At 50.8% G+C, this 14,733-nt stretch overlaps 1 protein-coding gene across 4 annotated transcripts; it reads right to left on the minus strand.

Moving 5' to 3' along the window:
• Positions 1-12,363, minus strand: ect2 (epithelial cell transforming 2). Of its 4 annotated transcripts, XM_047037141.1 has the most exons (26): positions 12,002-12,363; positions 11,470-11,623; positions 11,207-11,286; positions 10,545-10,643; positions 9,245-9,427; positions 9,024-9,113; positions 8,666-8,773; positions 8,487-8,560; positions 8,168-8,298; positions 7,946-8,061; positions 7,740-7,802; positions 7,285-7,507; positions 6,182-6,306; positions 5,990-6,109; positions 5,737-5,805; positions 5,237-5,347; positions 5,003-5,099; positions 4,787-4,868; positions 4,472-4,550; positions 4,123-4,242; positions 3,782-3,920; positions 3,447-3,601; positions 2,764-2,871; positions 2,529-2,669; positions 1,767-2,158; positions 1,055-1,141 (listed from the first exon to the last, which is right to left on the minus strand). In XM_047037141.1, the coding sequence occupies exons 2-25, from the start codon at positions 11,588-11,590 to the stop codon at positions 1,817-1,819; spliced, it is 2,976 nt and encodes a 991-aa protein (XP_046893097.1). In that variant the 5' UTR covers positions 11,591-11,623; positions 12,002-12,363; the 3' UTR covers positions 1,055-1,141; positions 1,767-1,816. The 4 variants fall into 4 exon arrangements, with proteins under 4 accessions (XP_046893099.1, XP_046893100.1, XP_046893097.1 ...); XM_047037143.1 differs by lacking the exon at positions 1,767-2,158 and having other exon boundaries at positions 1-1,141; XM_047037142.1 differs by lacking the exon at positions 10,545-10,643.
• Positions 12,364-14,733: the final 2,370 nt, after the last annotated feature.

Raw genomic sequence — 14,733 nt, forward strand, 5'->3', positions numbered from 1 at the left:
TAATATAAAGCGGGAATTTTATTAAAATTTAACAAATGGATACAATCACTTTCAACCAGTCAGTGACTTGACATAATAACAGTCACTTTTCAAGACAAATAAATGGGGTGAAAATATGAATGTCTTTTTTTTTTTTTATTCAGCTGGTGACAAGAATGGATAACGGCGTATCATAACCGAATAAAACAGTAGAAATATACTAAATCAGTCATGTGAAAAAGCATTTGATACATACAAAAACAAATAAACAAATAAGAACATTGAAAAAAAGGTATAACAAACCAAAAGGAGACAAACACAAAATCAACACAAATAGTAAGAAGACAAAAAGAATAGGAGGGGAGGATAAGAGAAACATACCTTTTTTGTATAGATTTATAAAATGATTCTGAAGAATAAATATATAGACTACTTGATGACACCCTTTCCCTTCTCAAACAGAAAACCTTGACGGAGTAAAACCATCGGCTTCTTAAAAACAAGAAACAAATGCACATCGACATTTTTCAGTTTGCTTGAATTCCCCCCTAATCCTGATCCTTTGCATGAAAACTAAAAACTATTCGAGAGCTTTATAAAAGCTGGACGCTATTAACAACTGAAACCAACAGGCTTGTTCCTATAAAACAAAGAAAAATACTTTCATTGGTTAATCGTTTAGGTGACGGCTGCAAACCCACTACGTCAAAATCTACATAGAATACGTCTGTGAAACTAAATCTCAAAAAAATAAAATATATAAGTGACTGTTAATTCGATAAGCCAAAAGTAAAAAGTGCCAACAAAGCACGGCGGGTCATTTCGTAGCATTGTTCATACGAGAGCGTCCTTCATTTTGACCAGCCAGAACGACCACACAGCCTGTATCACTCAAACACTTTAGACCCTAACACAGTGCAGTACCATAGCATATTAACCCGAGGGAACGGCCCAAACGGAACCCAAGTTACAGTAGTGTGTCCATCGCGCCTGCGCTTCCGTATCCGTCTGTCGCCCCGGAGGGGAGGGGGGGGGGGGGTGAGGGAGGAGGAGAGGGCGGGTGAGGGAGAACTCAGATGAGGTGGGTGGTCGATCGGCTGAACGTGTGGTACTTCCTCTCGAACATGGAGGACAGGTTGACCATGGAGGGAGAATGGGCTGCCTGAGGAGAGAGGGACAGGGAAAACAATGGAAAGAAGGGTGGGAATTAAAATCAAGTTTCGAATGTCAAAAAAAACAACAACAAAAAAAACGTTTGAGTGCAATGGGAATGACGGGTCACACAGGTGTGAGGAGTGGGAATTCGAAGGCGGAGGAGGAGGGGGATTCCAAAAGGATGATCGTCAAGTCCAATCATCTCCCCTCCCCCTACCAAAACACCTTGTGAGCAGTGGCTGGCACACACACACACACACACACGTGTTTCCACCTTCCCAAATGTGGAGAGCAGGTGAGTGCTGCAAGTTAGTGACAGACATAGACCCTCCACCATGACTACTGACAAGTGACCCCCCCCCACCACCAAAACATCATCCCAGGTGAGTTACACCCCCAGGTGAAGTTAGCAGAAACCTACAGATTAAGCCTCCGTCCCAAACGCGCCCCTTACGTCCATTCTGTGACCATGCCCATATGGAGATGTCGTCATCTAACAGATGGGAGCAATGTGGGGGGAAAACCCCATTGCTTTGCCCTAACCCATCCACCTTAGATCTCCATAAGGGCGTAAGAGGGAGGGTAAGATTTGTGATGTGGCCCCTGAACACCTCCCTGTAGGTCATGCTCACTTCCAGGAGGTGGCGCTGGAGGACCCGTTGGAGAGGGGGGGAAGAGGGCGCTAGAGGAGGGTCTCCTTGCGAGGGCTCCCCGGGCCTCCCTTGCGGCCATCGCAGGGGACCAGCGCGTCCCTATACTTGTCCCCGGGGTGGAAACTGACTCTGGGGTGGCCGGAGACGGGTTTGGGGGAGGGCGGGGGCGGGGCGGACTGAGGGTGGAGCCCGGTGACGGGGCCTGGGGCCGCGGGGCTAGCGGGGGCCGGGCCGCAGGGCATGGTGCGTATGCGGACGGAGGCGCGCGGCCGGGGGGGTTGGTCAAGGGAGTTGGAGCGCTGCACGGAGGCGCCGGCGTTCAGGGAGGCGCCGCTGTCGCTGAGGTTGAAGGTGGAGGAGGAGCGAGCCATCTGAGGTGGGGGGGGGGGGGGGGGGGGGGAGGGAGGGCGGACACAGGGGGTTAGGAACTAACATCTACAGGACACAGAGAGTGGAGGGAGAGAGGAGACAGAGAGGAAGAGGAGCGAGAGACAGCGGTAGACAGAGAGAGAGAGCGAGAGAGACAAGAGAGCAAAAACACAGAGAGTAGAGAGAATTCGGCCATTTAACCTCTACGTTGTGCAGAAATTGCTTGAAATAATGATCCGACATCAGCAATCATTTGAATAAATACAAATCACAGGAGCGACAGAAAGTGAGCCATCCACAAACAGACAAAAGCAAGTTGGGGAGTGACAGAGATGGCCGGATGGAGGGAGGGAAGAAGGAGGAGGAGATTACCGCCAGGGTGGAGCTGCTGCCCATGCGGCCCATGTTGTGGGAGGCCAGCCGGGGGCTCCTGTCGTCTGGGGTGCTGCTGGCCATGAAGGCCCGCTGGATCACACGCTTGGGGGTCTTGGTGAAGGAGAAGGCCCTGGTCACCTGGGCGGAGAAGGAGGATGAAGACCGACCCACACACACACACACACACAGACAGACGGACTTCCCCGGCGTCAGGGCAGCTTGGGCCGCTCACCTTCTTGGAGGTCTTCTTGATGGCCCGCGAGGCCTTGCTCAGGGTGCTGTCCATGTCCTTGGTGCTGACCTGCACCGAGTCAGGCTCCGTGTTCTGGATCAGGTCCTCCTGTGGACAGAAGGAGCCCCCGTGAACACCCGACCAGCCAGTGGCCTCCCCCCCCCCCCCCCTGAGAGAGCCCGGAGGAGAGGCAGAGAGAGGCTGGGAGCGAGGGATGGACTCTGGGTGTATCAGAATGAGCGATGGACCAGAGGAAAGGCTGGAAGGGAAGCCGGTCCGGGTGAAGAACGGAGGGGATAGGCGGAGGGCTTCGAGGCTAGGATGGAGGGCCGGATGCACGAAGGCTAGGGGGGGGGGGATGGATTACAGGGGGACCCCAGAACAGAGGGGGATGCCTGGAAAGCAGAGCGAAAGAGAGAGACACACAGAGAGAGAGACACAGAGAGAGAGAGAGAGACACAGAGAGAGAGAGACACAGAGAGAGAAAGAGAGACACAAAGAGAGAGAGAGAGACACAGAGAGAGAGACAGAGAGAGAGACACAGAGAGAGAGACAGAGAGAGAAAGAGAGACACAAAGAGAGAGAGACAGAGACACAGAGCGAGAAAGAGACACAGAGAGAGACACAGAGAGAGACACAGAGAGAGACACAGAGAGAGACACAGAGAGAGACAGGGTCCTCACCGCGTCGGCCTTGCAGATGGTGTTGGCGATGTGTCTGCAGAGCATCCTGAGCCAGGCCGTCTTGGCGGTGTCCTCCCCGCTCAGCTGGAAGCTGAACAGCAGGTTCTCCTGCTCGGTGGGCGGGTGCACCACCAGGGCAAAGGCATTCTGGCAATCTGGGGGAAGGGTGAGTTGTCTATACGTCAGTAAGTACAAGTAGGGGCACACGTGGCCAGGCTACATGTGTGTGCGTTCATATGCACACGTGTGTGTTTGGGTACGGCCTGGGAATGTGTGAAGCGTGAAGGCCGTGCGGGTACTGTGTAGGGAGGAGTGTGTGTGTGTGTGTGACTCACCCTCAGTGTCCTGCAGGTCCAGCACCCTCCTGATCTGGGACAGGGGCATGAGGGTGATGTGTTTGAGGTGGGCCGGGGGTCTGGTCTGTCCCAGGGGGCTCCGGAACGTACTGATCACCTTGTGACGCTTCCTGGCAATCTAGAGGCGCACGCACACACACACATTTATCTTCCACAGGACACGAGGCTAACATTTTTGGGTGTGTGTGTGTTTGCATAAATAAATAATAAATGCATATATACAATGTATCATATTTTTTATACCACTAAAAATATAAATGAGGGACAGCTAAGCGAAACAGGAAGCGCTAGGTTTTTCCAGTAGACAGGAGGAAGGTTACCTCCAGGCAGTCGTTGAAGAGGAAGAGGGTGACGTTTTCACCGCGGTCGCACGGCTTGTCTCCCAGGGCGATGGTCTCCACGCGGTGGACCAGACTACGATGGGAGGACAGCAGGTTGGCCTGGAGAGGGAGGTGGGGGGGGGGGGGGGAAGGGCGAGAGAGAGAAAGGGGGGAGACAGACAAGGGGAGAGACAGAGAGGAAAGACAGGGAGTGGCACATAGCATGAATGAAACCTCCAGAACTGGCATTCCACACCTGAGGCCTATTCCATGTAAATCGGGTTTTACGAACGAGACCCACACACACACACACACACACACACACACACACACACACACACACACTTACCGGGCAGCCGTCCACCTCGTAAACGACATCAAAGATCTGTTTCTGCCCCTCCGTCTTCCTCTTGTCCTCGTTGATGTGGCTGGAGGGAGGGAGGGAGAGAGACATTCATAGGTCTTCAAAACAAATGAGGAGATTTGAGGGAGAGGACTGGTCCGCTAGTAAACACCAGGTTGTAAAAACCCCGGTCCTAAGTGTGTGGTTCTAAACCTCCAGGGCCTGGGTGTGTGGTTCTAAACCCCCAGGGCCTGGGTGAGTCAGGGGAAGGTCCGGGGAGAGGGAGGCAGGGTGAGAGGGAGGGGCCGGCGGAGGACTCACGTCATCACCTCCCTGAGGGACTCGATGGCTCTCTCCAGGGTGACCTTGTCAGGGTTGTCCTCGGACGTGTGCTTCTTTATGTCTGCGGGGAGGAGAGGGGGGGCATGGGTGAGGAGCGAGGGAGGGGGAAGAAGTACCAGCCTTGTATGAAGAATTGAACCAATAAGGTCGTGTTAGCGGTGGCCAGTCTCTGTACAGTGTGTGTGTGTGTGTTACCGTTGAGCAGCAGCGCCACACTGGGTAGTCTCTGCACAGGACGGATGAGCAGCTCCACAAGGGTCTGACGACCACACTCTGGCTTGGACTGGTTGATCTGGTTGATCACACACACGGTGAGAAACAAGAAGACAAAAAAAATAAAAAACCCACACATGCTTAAAACTGACTGAGTGTGGGCCAACAACAGTGGCAGACACACACACACACACGTGCAGGGTTAGCAGAGCCTACCTTGAGGAAGGCGTGGAAGCGCGGCTTCTGTTTCTCACAGCGGACGATGGTCTCCTTGCTCATCTCAAAGAAGTTGACGAACGGCGGGTAGGCCTTGACCAGGTCTTTAGACTGGGAGACGGAGCACAGTTAAAACCAGCCCCTTTCTCACAGGCAACCCCCCACGGTCGTCTTTACACAAGACCCCCTGGTTATTCCGGCTCTGCTTGTTTACACGGAACCCAACCAAGCCGGCATTATGGCACCTCGTGAGTGATTTCAGGTAGCATCTAAAATCGTGTCTGTGACGACCTCCATTGTCGGCTTAATGCCGGTACAACAATCTCCCCGCCTCCACCCCGGCATGAAGGAGAAACATCGAAAGCTATCACACTCGTATCCAGCCAAGCTCTACTTTGTCAAACAGGAGGTGAACCTCTCGTGTCTCTCTCAGTTCTCTCTCTCTTTCTGTCTCTCTCTTTCTCTACCATCCAGCGTTGACCTCAGAGGGGGCTACTCACATATTTGAGGATGATGTCTCCCACGCTCTTGTCCTCAGACCAGTCCATCACCAGCTCCTCCAGGTCAGCCTACGACACACACACACACACACACCTTCAAGATATGGTAGAGAGGTCTTCTCACACCTTTAGTCCAATGGATGTTCAGGACTTTTAACCCAACGTCCATGACCAGAAACACAGAAGAAGGTATTCTTCTGCGTATTGGTGGTATCGGTCGGGTATTGGTGGTCAAGGAGAAAGGCCCGCCCACCTTGATCCTGGTGTGGACGTCGTAGATTTCGGGGATGCTGCCAAATATGGTCTTCATTTCCTCTGGGGCCAGGATGGGCCCGCCCACCTGGCCCTCCTTGTCCAGGGGGATCTTAAACAGCTGCACAGAGAGAGGGATAGTCAGAGGCTGGCACACACACACACACACGCTGACACACACACACACACACACCTGCAGCACGGTGGAGAGGATGCCCACGTAGTTGCTCTCGGTCTGGTACAGCTCCTTGGAGACGTGCCACCTGGCTGACTGCTTGCCCGAAGCCGGGGCGGAGCTCTTTGACGGCCTGGAACTCTCTAGAATAAACACCCGGGAGATGGAGAGAAACCCATTCCACCTCAGTTTGGTTTACGTTAACAGTGTCAAATGTGATCGACGTGTGGGTATATATGTGGGGTTGTCTCCCACAGAATGCGATTCAAGCACTGACCTATTGTCTGGGAAACTGTGACAAAACTGATGTTAGTAAATCTAATCTGGTGGACCTGATTTGTTTAGACTTTCCCTGAGACGCACTGCCTCCTGGGAAATGGAGTCCACCGTCCTGGAGGTGGCTTCTGTGTCTGCTGGCTGGGGAGGGAGCTGCTTGGAGCGGAAAGGGCCCTCTCTGGGGTCAGCCTGTCTAGTCTGGGCCTGGCAGGGGCTTGGACATGGAGGGTGGTACTGCTGGAGACTGAAAATAGGGGTGCTCTCTGCGAGCGACTGGAGGAGGGGACTGGGGGACAAGGTCTCTGGGTGAGGCCGGTCGGGACAGGGGCTGGAGGTCTGGAGACCGGGGCCGGAGGGTTCTCTGAGGGAGGACTCCCTGAACGGGGTGTGCTGTTGGGGGCTGGGGAGGGCCGTGGCTGGCTGGGGGGTGCTAGTGCGGGGGAAGGAGCAGTCGCCCTGCCTGTCTGTCCTACTACTCCTCCTCCTCTCCCTCGCACTCGTTCTCCTGCTCCTCCTGTCCTCCATTGCTCCACCTCTCCTACGCCTGCCGCTTCCTACACTGGCTTCTGAAACACACAACCAGGGGTCAGGTCTCTCACCCCTCCTCAAACCCCCCCCCCCCCCCACACACTTTTTAAGGTCAAAGGCCAAGCCACTTCCCCCCATGGCCTGGAGAGCGAACGCGTCTCACCTCCCTTCTGGAAAGTTCCATCGATCGACACCGCACCCAACCCCCCCCAAAAAAACAAAACACGCGAAAGCAATTCAGCCCGGTTCCGTCGGAACCGCGCGGGCGTTGCCACGGGTGAGGAGAGAGGGGGGGGGGGGGGGGTTGCGTTTCTGACCTGCCAGGGCCTTGCACGTGTCCGGGGTGTTGGAGAAGTCCAGCAGGGAGCCCATGGACATGGAGTGCTCGGCCGAGGGGCGCTTGCGCGGGGGGAAGGGCGAGATGTCCGTCTCCTTGGTGAGCTGGGCCAGGGTGTCCCTGAGGCGCCGCCGCTTGCGGTTGCTGTTGGGCGTGTTGAGGGAGAGGAGCGACACAGCCTTTTTCATCGCCGGGCTGTCCGACTGGGGGGGGGGGGGGGGGTTAGAAGAAACAGGAGTTTTGGAGGGGGAGGAAGGGTTGTGGGGGGAGAAAAGAGGGATGGAATAGAGGAGTGTGTGTGTGTGTGTGGGGTTACAGGACCGAAAGGCAGGTTTATAAATGTCATCATTTCTCGGACTAGAGCGGGGGAGGTGTTGTGCTGTCGTGGAAGGGGTACCGTTTGCCTCTGGGGGAACATGTCTGCGGCACACTCACCCTCTCATAGGAGTACATGGACTCTCCTGCCCTGGCATCCATCTGGATGCTGCCCCAGAACCACTAGAACGCACAGAAACACACGGTATTCATACGAGTGACGTGAACCAGTGCGGGCTTTGACATTGGAGCTGACAGGCAAACTGCGTGTCTAGGGTAGAGAGAGAGAGAGACAGAGAGAGAGAGAGACACAGGGAGAGGTTCACCTCCTGTTTGACCACGTAAAGCTTCTTGGCTGGTGCGAAGGGCAGCTCCTTCACGGAGTTCTCCTCGACCACCATGTGGGTGCACTTCTCATCTCCCACCTCCAGATGGAGACCACCTGACAGGACCAAAGGTACAAAGAAAGTCAGCCCCTCGACCCATGCAGGAACACCAATAGGGAGCCTTGGTTGTCGGTGTGCGTAGGCGTGTTCAGGACCCCCCACCGTGTTTGAGGGTCCTCTCCTCCATGTTGGTTTTGTCCTCCTCGGAGAAGCCCAGGAAACTCAGCACGCAGTCCTGGAAGGGCGGGACCTTGAACTCGGTGCGGAACTCCTCGTCGCCGGCATGGAAGGTTCTGGAAGGAACGGAGACGCTGTAGTCAGTCACCCGCGGGGAGCCCTTTCCTCGCTCGTGTACGACTCTCAGCAGGGAGGTTTTACACAGAGCATTACAGTCGTCTATGCTATTCCCTATCTCTGTACAATAACAGCCAGCCAGAGGGGCTTGAACCAGTGTTTGTGGCTGGGAGGCGAGGTGACTTACACCTCATCCCTGCGCTCCCAGGCCTTGTGGATCCAGGCGGGGGTGAGGATGGGGGTCCCCATGCACACGGCCAGCTGAGAGGGGAGACGGAGGGAGAGGGGGGAGGTTAGGCGTCTCTCCTGGACAGAAGGGCAGCCTGTCAGAGACAGACGGAGGAGCAGTAGGGGGAGGGGGCGGACCTTGTACTTCTCTCCGTGCGTGGAGTAGGCGATGAGGTGGGACACCTTGGTGCTGAAGTCCTTCCGGATTGTACCGCCCATGTGGTGCACCAGGTTCACCAGGTTTTTCTGCATGGGACAGAGACACAAACACACACACACACACCATCTATCAAAACCAGCATAGAGAAGCACTTATCCATGATTACGGGAACGTCCCAATATAACGATATGTTCTCTAACTTAAGTCAAAATCAAAGATTAGAGGTATGATTCCAATCTCTGATCATTACTCATCACTTAGTGACAAGTGGGGGGAAGTCATGAGTAGGGTGTGTGATGGCGAGGTTCAGCGTGTGTGTGTGTGAGCTGCACGCACCACTTCCTCCTTGTTCCTGAAGCCAGTGAAACACAGGGAGAGGTTCAGCATGGTGGTGGAGTAGAGAGGCCGTGAGGAGAACGGGAGAGGCTGTAGAAAAACCCACACACACAGTTAGACACGCACAAAAACACCAAAAAAGGTGTCTCAGTCCAGGTTTGATAAGCCAGACTAATAGCTAAATGAGCTTCTCCCCCCCTTGAATCCTGTCCCCTCCTCACCTCCTCCCTCCCGGCACAGTACAGCACCACAGGGGGGCCCACGATGCGGTTGTCGTTCGTGTACAGGTAGTTGTAGTCGGGCGTGTCGAAGTCCTTGAGCACAAACACCGTCTCAAACTCGGCATTCTCGCCGTCCCCGAACTCCCGGATGTTGTCCGTCTTTAAGCAGGTTTTGTTGATGTCCTGAGACAGAGAGGGCGCGAGGGGCCGCCGTGAGCGAGAGACACTGACACGCACACGCTCTCTCACTCGCATAGCTAGCTGCTAGCTATTTCCCCTGGCGCTCGAGACTGAATATAACAGTCTGTGCGTTGACGCGAGATATTTTAGGAGCATGGGTTAAAGGTAGAGTACACTAGCATTCGTCAAACAACGAGAATGTTGCCGTCGGAGGTAAGAACTGGCAGGTGCATCATGGTACGCACACAGGAAGGATCGGAATGACACGCAGGTATTTGAGTCAGGAGAAAAACATCTTGGGCATTCAAAGGCCAACACACACACACACGCACACAAAACCATGATGCAATTGCTCAATACCTCAAGACAAAATACACAGAGTTCTGGGAGAGGTTTAGTTTGGTTGAGATGGTATTTGAACAGACTCTTTAGAAGGAAATTAAATGAGGAAGACACTCCAGCGTAACAGTTTGACGGGTCACACCGCAGGCGCCACCTGTGAATCGAAACAGGCGACACCTCCCTGACCCAACCACGTGACAAAGGCCAAGCCCTACTGGAAACACACCCACAACGTGAGAGTATGATTAGATACGTATGCCATATTGTTAGATGTGACATTTGGAGTTAAAGACACCCAAAAGGTAGTTTCCCAGACCTAAAAATCAATGCATCCGGTCGTCTCTGGTCTACTCGCTACATGTTTGACAGAAATGAACAACTCGCTCCATTCTTTCCCTCTTTTAAGTTTAGTCTACCATTCTCGCCAAACCAATTCATTTCAATTAAAAGTAAACAATGTTCCACTCACGCATACTTAAGGCTGAATGTCACTAAGAAACGCACACTTCAGGAGGGAAAAATATATCAAAATCAAAGCTCGACGTCTACAAATCTGTCTGGGAAACCCACCCAAGTGTTAATACGGAGAAACCAAGACAATGAATTAACCAGAGATGAACTGCAATTTGAAAAAAAATCACCCACCAAATCCAGTGCATCCCCTCTTATGATTGGCCATGCAGCGTAAACAACGCCCGTGTGGAACGATAGAAGCCATGCATGCGACACTCCCCGATCTCCGGACGCAGACAGGCGAATGTGCACATATATACTGTACCATATTGATTATAGACTTAATCATGAGCTTCTCTCCGGCATTGAGGCCTGGTTCTCCGCCCTTTAGCTTAACCACAGGAACCTCCATCACTGAGATGGCCTGTGGGATGAAGCCGTTGGGTGAACGTTAGCCTGGCGGCTAGCTGTGGCACAGACAGAACTGCTCTGACTGTGGAAACACAGGATTTACACAGCTAGATAGAGAGACAGAGAGAGTGAGAGACGGAGCGAGTGTGAGAGAGAGAGAGAGAGAGAGAGAGAGAGAGAGAGAAAGTGAAACAGAAAGAAAGAGAGACAGAGAGAGAGAGAGAGAGAGAGAGAGAGAGAGAGAGAGAGAGAGAGAGAGAGAGAGAATGAAACAAAGAGGTAAAGCAGGATATAGAGAGGGATGAAGGCAGACGCCCGTCAACGGGCGCATCTGCGCGCCCACAAGTCAAGCTGACTGTGAAATCGTGACTTGGTCTAGACACACACGGTGCCAACTCACAGTCAACCATCCATGACTCAATGAGGACACCGGGCGTCAATTGCCATTACTGACCAACTGCCATTCTTGTTGACCTACTGGTCAGCAGGAGATCTCAACAGACAGAAATGTAAAGTCATCGACTGCCCCCACTAGGAGTCAAACAGCCAACACGGTCTTTGTACAGACTGCAGTACCTGGAGTGCTTTGACAAGCGCTTCATTTTGGCCTGCATCTCCCACCAGCACCACACGGGTCTCCACTCGCGGCAGCATGTCTATGGGAGAGGTCACACAGGAGAGAGAGAAGCACAGACTTGGAGTGACAAAGAGATTCTCAGCAGCTAGACAAAAATGGATCAAACAAAGCGTTCACGTAAGAGACAGTGCGCGTGTGTGTGTTTGGACATGAATGTGTCTCTGTGTGTGTCCCTGTGCACTCGTCCAGACTCCAAACCAACCTTCCATGTCATCACAAGCCACGTCCAGGAACGTGTGGTCGACCATCCTGGAGTCGCAGACAGACACGTCCACCAGCAAACTGCGAGCAGTGCCCAAGGTAATGATACTGCTGTCAGCCATGATGCCCTGACAGGCCACACCGGCTGCACAGTCCTGTCCAGAAAGGTTACACAAATGGAATCTGACATGCAAATGTTTTTCAAAAATGGTCAGAGGAGTCAACTGACCTTCAGAGGAATGTAAACCAATTCAGAGAAAGAAGGTATTGATTTGGATTGGTGTTTTGGATATAAGGCAGCAAGATCAGTTAGGCCTTTTTGAGTGTGATATGTCCATAATCAAACGACCTAAAAAGTGACAAACGTACAACTAACCAACCTCTACCAACCACTGACTGTACTATAGCTTTGCTGGCAAGGTGGGTAGTGGTGGCTAACAGTCCATGTTGTTAGCAAGTTCTGGCTAACATAAGATAGCTTTACGTTGAAAACAACTACACTAACGTATAAGGTCAAATGTCGTAGAACTTACCAATGCCAAACGTTTGAATGAAGAACTCAAGCTAGCAGTTGGAGGCTGAATAGCAGGCTAACAAGCTATCACCTCGCAGGTAAACTAGCTGGTCGACCAGTTCAGCAAACTCAAGATGGCCAGCTAGTCAACTTGCAACTCAAACGCGATCCGCAGTTTTGATCGATCAGTTTAACAAAATCCAGATTTTTCCACTATAGCCAACAATCAAACTGTTCCAACCTACTTCTACTATCAAGGTTTAATAAATACTTAAATATTCGCAACATATGGTTGGATGTCTCTAATCTAGTTAATTTAATCGTTTGACAGCTGTTGGATCCATTGCAGCGATCTGTACTCCCGTAGACAACCTTCGACTCAATCTGAATTCAAAAAGCGGTGCAAACAACGCAGCCGAGCGCTCATTGGCCGCAAGCAGGGGGAATCCCCCGGAAGTTGAGCTTTGAGTACGCTGATTGGCTCATTGATTCAAACCACAATGCTCTTTGAAGGAGTTGCCATAGTCTACCGATCCAGAATCAGTTAAGTTTCATTTCCCAGAATTTCGGAGGCGAGACATTGATTGAAGCAAACCGATCAAAGATCGGTGGCAATTTCTGCCTCTGATAACGAAGGGTGGATGCAAGTCTCTTTGCCAAATTCTTAGTGAATCCTTGTTGTGAGTTTTAGACAAAGGAGGCTTTGACAAAAATCAGACTACTCTGATTTCATGTCGTCTTTTGTTGTGTTTTTTATTTTAATTTTATATGCATTTTCTATGTTTTGTTTAGTTAAAAAATGCATGGAGAAATGATTGGGCAAATTCTTTCCCCAAAGAGAATGAGCTTTCCAGAAAAAATCTGACGAATGAGTTCATACTGCCACACCTGAAATAAATATAGTGACTAACAAAAGACACGATCAGACTTACTCCAGGATTTTCAAGATGCATGTATTTGATAATATCTAAATGTAAAAATGTACATAAAGTATTATAATAATAATATACATACATGACTTCAGTAGCATGATTCTGAGCATTTACAGGTTTGTATTTCTTCATTTACACGGTTTGGTGATAGTTTTTTCTGGAGAGACTGCATGAGATGCAACAAGATTGTGAAGTGAACCTCTTTCTTTGCAACTTTAATGTTAATAAATAAGCATATTTGCACTATCAATTCAAGGCCTGTATTGTGCAAGGCCTGTATCCCTATTCACAAACATAGGTATGTTCTCATACCATATCTTATTCATACTGTACATGTCAATCAGAGGACTGAAAACACTGATATTCATTTAGAAAAGTGATAGACTGACAGGCATGGTTAACTCTTATTTACAGTATAGAGTCAAATATAATAACATTGCATTTACATATTGGGAAAGTAACAATGGAAATGACAGAAGGATTTACAGTACAAGTGAAATATATGTGAATATATATATATTTTTTCAATTAAATATCTTTGATAAGATATAAGGTAGTGGATGAATAAAACATACAGTATATGTTCAAGGCTTATAATTCAGGAACCATAAGGAGATATTGCATGTAAACCCACCACTTATTAAGTATAACCAACCAGGGTAAAGAGTCAAAATAATCGTAGTGCACTGAAGACACAGGCACAGTACAAAGAGAAGAAAGTTCCTTTTACACTGACTTGAAAAAGGGATATGCCTGTCCATGGTAGTTAGAAACAGATGCAACGATATTGAACAACGCAATATTTTACATTAGACAAAAATGCAAATACATCTAAGGAGCACAAGATCTTCGTTAAAATATTGTTGCCCGTAGAATAAGTTTGATTCCTATCAACGACGACGGGAATCCCTTAGTTCTTTATAAAACACCTGAAGGGATGCGGTCAGCAGGACAAAGAGTTTGTAAAAACTTAACGGGTGTTTCCATACAATCAGGCTTGTCTCCATTCAAGTGTCAGTGTCATGGATACAGCACAGTTCTCTGGATGAGATGAAAAAGTTCACGTTGGAAGATCCGGTTTCCACGGCGGTTCTTTCTCATCCTGCCATGTCCTTCGCCACCTCTTCGGAGTGAAGGTGTGTGTGTCTGTGTGTGTGTCTGTGTGGGTGTGTGGGTGTGTATGTCGGGCATGTCTAACATTCGCACATTGTTGGATAGAAATACATAGCAAGAGACAGAAAGTGTGCTTAACTCACTCATTTCAATTAGGTTTGTTTCCCGGACGGGTTTCTTTAACATTGCTATTTAACGTTGCATGAACGTAGCCCCCCCCCCCGCCCACCCCCGCCCACCCCCGCCCCTTCTCTCCATGCTCCCACGCCCAGATGAAGCAGTTGATGTGAATAACAATGTGAGGCGAAGGCACTGCATGGTCTCTCTGAAGGCAGAGGAGAGAGAGGCAGCAGGTCAACATCCAAGAGGCCGGGAGGAACAGAACACTTCAGGATGAAAACAACGTTGATTTTGGCAGGGAATGGTTGCAGTTATGTCAGTTTCAACCTGACAACAGCAGCTGAAGCAGGGTAACGGGAACCGCATGGTGTTTTCTCTTTGTTTCAGGGTAGCATAGCAGCAACAGAGGGCACCAACTACTTCACTACTAAGACGTGGGATTTGTAGTTCTCTGAGCACACTTTTCTCCCCCCCCCCCAACTCAGAAATTGCATTTTCGTAGTCATCTCTGCCCAACAGGTCACTACCGACACATGGCGGTAGTTTTTTTGTGGGAGTTTTCTAGGACTGTTTTGTAGTTTCCCCC

Source organism: Hypomesus transpacificus, chromosome 16 (genome assembly GCF_021917145.1).
Source record: "Hypomesus transpacificus isolate Combined female chromosome 16, fHypTra1, whole genome shotgun sequence".
Taxonomy (NCBI): Eukaryota; Metazoa; Chordata; class Actinopteri; order Osmeriformes; family Osmeridae; genus Hypomesus; species Hypomesus transpacificus.